The 3,305-nt window shown below is 42.0% G+C and overlaps 2 protein-coding genes across 2 annotated transcripts in view; one reads left to right on the top strand and one right to left on the bottom strand.

The window, feature by feature from the left end:
• The window catches only part of mgat4a (alpha-1,3-mannosyl-glycoprotein 4-beta-N-acetylglucosaminyltransferase A), a 59,224-nt gene that overhangs the window by 46,858 nt on the left and 9,061 nt on the right, over positions 1-3,305 (top strand). The gene's annotated exons all lie outside the window — the stretch shown is intronic.
• Positions 670-2,813, bottom strand: LOC104946939 (probable uridine nucleosidase 1). The gene is made up of 4 exons (XM_010772854.1): positions 2,606-2,813; positions 1,836-2,015; positions 1,443-1,554; positions 670-938 (listed from the first exon to the last, which is right to left on the bottom strand). The coding sequence occupies exons 1-4, from the start codon at positions 2,783-2,785 to the stop codon at positions 685-687; spliced, it is 726 nt and encodes a 241-aa protein (XP_010771156.1). The 5' UTR covers positions 2,786-2,813; the 3' UTR covers positions 670-684.

The following is a 3,305-nucleotide window of genomic DNA, read 5'->3' as shown; positions in this document are numbered from 1 at the left end:
AACGCACGCCGCTGTGTGGACGGGCCGTTACTGTACGGAGGCTCAGTCACTGGTACATGTTGATCTACAAAGCCATGTTGGATAAACTACCTTCTTACATCTGCTCACAAATTGAAAGTAGCTATTGCCTGAGATCTCATGATGTGGTTTTATTAAATGTGCCAAGTGCTAGGACTGACTTAAGGAAAAAAGCTTTTAGATGCACAGCTCCACTAACTTGGAACAGTCTGCAAAAGGAATGGAAACTGAGCAATTTGGTTCCACTAAATGTTTTTAAAGCACGAATAGATGCTATCCAATCGGAAACTGTTGGAACCTGTAAATGTCACTAGCTATGTAAACTGTAGTAGTTGTAAGTATGCTTTATGATGTCCTTTTTGTTTCTGTTTTTTTATGTTTTATATCTATTCATGTGGAATCTACTTGCAGCTGGTCACCCTTGAAAAAGAGATCAATGATCTCAATGGGATTCACCTGCATAAATAAAGGTTTGAAATGAAATGAGATTAATGAGATTCTAGTGTCAAGCTGAATGAATGCAAAAGGTTATGGCTTGAAAAGCCTCCAGGATTCAGAGGCTTTTGCGCAATGCATGCTGGTAGATGTATGCACGGACTGAATTGCTCTATGGACAGATTTTGGTCGATATATAGCATGCACTGAGGAATTTATGGCTTCCTTCAACTACACTACACTATAAACAGTGATTCCACAAAAATGTTGGCGTATTTTCCTTTTTAGAAAGGTTATGTGCTTTTGTAGTAGAAATGATTTGTGACTATGTGTAAGAGGAAGCCTGACCCAGGACAGCTTGTTGTAGCAGGTGAACTCCCAGCAGGCCAGGTAGAGGGGACAGTGGTAGTCGTTCAGAACGATGTACGCAGCTTCTGGATCAGCAGCAAAATTAAACTCGGCACACACTGTAGTGTTTCCTCGAGCTGTGGAGAAACACACAGATTACACACTGAAGTACACAATTACATGATCATACAAAGGAAGATTAGGACCATTATAAGATAAAAGAACAATTCAAAAGTACATTAGCAGGGGAAGTAGGTCAAATTCTCCAAAAGACCTCAGAATTTCCAGGATTAAAGTTGTCAATTTATTTCCTGTCAACTGGGCGCTTCTTTACTGTAATGAGTGACGTCAATCTAACTTTGTGAAACAATGTAGTTCCTTAACATAATAAAGCACAATCATTTTCTCTTAAATGTGTTAATTTGATAGAGAATGTGTATGTTTATTTTGCTTATTAAGAATTTTATAATCTGAGTTTTTACTGAAAAATGTAACCTTTTAATCTCAGGGATTTGTTGTCCTCTGCTCAACCCCTCAGCTCTGTAATTATTGTTTTTCTACAATGTTCCTAATATGCCATCCCATTGTCCTATGTTCTACCACCAACCAGTGTGAACAAACTAGTAAATGATTTTACTGACATTCAGTGTTGCCTCCCATGATGTAGAGCGCTCTGAGTTTACTGGGCAGAGATGGATCCAGCCTCACAGCCAGAGCCAGGTTAGTGAGGGGAGCCGTGGCAACCAGAGACACCTGGGGGGGAATAAACACACACCATTAAGACCTCATAGAGGCACACATACAAACAAACAAAACACATATTCACACGTAATACATTTGTCATTATTGTTGGGTCTATAAAATGTCAGAAAATTATGAAACCTGTCCATCCCACATTCTTAAACTCCAAAGCTTTTTTTATTTCAAAGACATTCAGTTTAATGATGATATCTCACACACACACACGCACGCACGCACGCACGCACGCACGCACGCACGCACGCACGCACGCACGCACGCACGCACGCACACACCTGTCCTGGGTTCTGGTTGATGATCCGGATCATGGCGGACACGGCGCCCTCCTCCTGCAGACGGTCCAGTCCCGGGGCGTCGGGGTCCGGAGCGTCGCCCAGCCCGTCCTCTCCGTGGAAGTGTCCGGCACTCAGGCTGATCCCCAGGATCGGCTTCGCTGCTCCTTTAAACACTGGAATCTGTCTCATGACAAGAAGAACCCACAATGAAATATTATAACTGTTACATGTCTTTCAATCAGTTTGTTATTATAATGTAAAAAACGACAAGATATGATGATTTACACGATGAGAAAAATGAAAAAAGAGCTTTCCTGTATAATTAATTGTGTTTAATATAATAATAATATTCTGTCAGATGTTTCATTTGATATCTTTTCAAATCTAATAGCCAAAACCAGAGAACTTTCCTGCACTTTTATGTTTGTAAATCTTTTACATTTGCTGGATTTCAATGTAATTTTACCCTATTCAATTTCCCTTGTGTAACAAATGTACTATACAAATGAAGTTGCCTAGCCTTGAAACTTTTCCACTGAAGTTAACTGTCTTCATACTGCTTGTGTGCATTGGTCCAGTTCCTGCCTCTGGTTGTGTTGCTTGAGGAACCACAACTCATTGTCGGTCAGTTTTATAAACAGCACACATGACACACGTCATTTCCTCTCACACATTTACGATGGTCTGGAAACCCCTGTTCAATATTCCCCAGTTTACCGTGTCAAGATCATAAAATACCTACACAGAATAGAAAGCAGTGCTGCACCCACCTCGAGTTTATTGCATGCTTGCAGAACTCGCAGTGTGTTCTTACACACATTCTCCACCGTGGTGTTTCCATGCACACAGGTGACCCCCAGGACCTCCACGTTGGGGGCGGCCAGCGCCAACATGATGGCCTGAGCGTCGTCCACCCCACAGTCCACATCTAGCAGCAGCTTCTTACTCATCGTGGAGCCTGAGGAGCAAACACTTCAGTCAAATACACTACGACTCCTCTAGAACATGAGTAAACTGCAGATAATGTTTCCACTATATCAATGTTTCAGTAACATTTATGGTTGTTTAATTTAGAGGCCCTATTATGCTTTTGGGTGGATTTTCCTTTACTGTTTAGTGTTGTATAGGTTTTTGTGCAAGTAAATGGTCTGCAAAGGCTAAAATCCCCCCCCCCCCTTCCTCCCTCCCTCTGCCTGTAACACCTCCATTGGACTCCTTTGTTTACTTCCGGAACATTGTGACATCACTATGTAACACTTGCGCCTCTATTGGCTAGCGCTCAACACATTATAGGCTAAGGAGAGGGACATCTCTAAGCGGTTGACCAATCATAACAGAGCCAGCCAGCTAACCAATCAGAACAGACTGGGCTCTGGTTTCAGACAGAGGGTGAAAAAAGGTGCTGCAGCACAGGCAGTATGAGAAAAATAAAGAGCTTTTTGAACATTAAAGCATGGAGACATGTCCCAG

The sequence above is a fragment of the Notothenia coriiceps genome, unplaced genomic scaffold, assembly GCF_000735185.1.
Source record: "Notothenia coriiceps isolate Sejong01 unplaced genomic scaffold, NC01 NC01_scaffold00011645, whole genome shotgun sequence".
In the NCBI taxonomy this organism is placed as follows: Eukaryota; Metazoa; Chordata; class Actinopteri; order Perciformes; family Nototheniidae; genus Notothenia; species Notothenia coriiceps.
The sequence above is the reverse complement of the archived record's forward strand: the minus strand, read 5'-3'. Positions and strand labels throughout refer to the sequence as shown.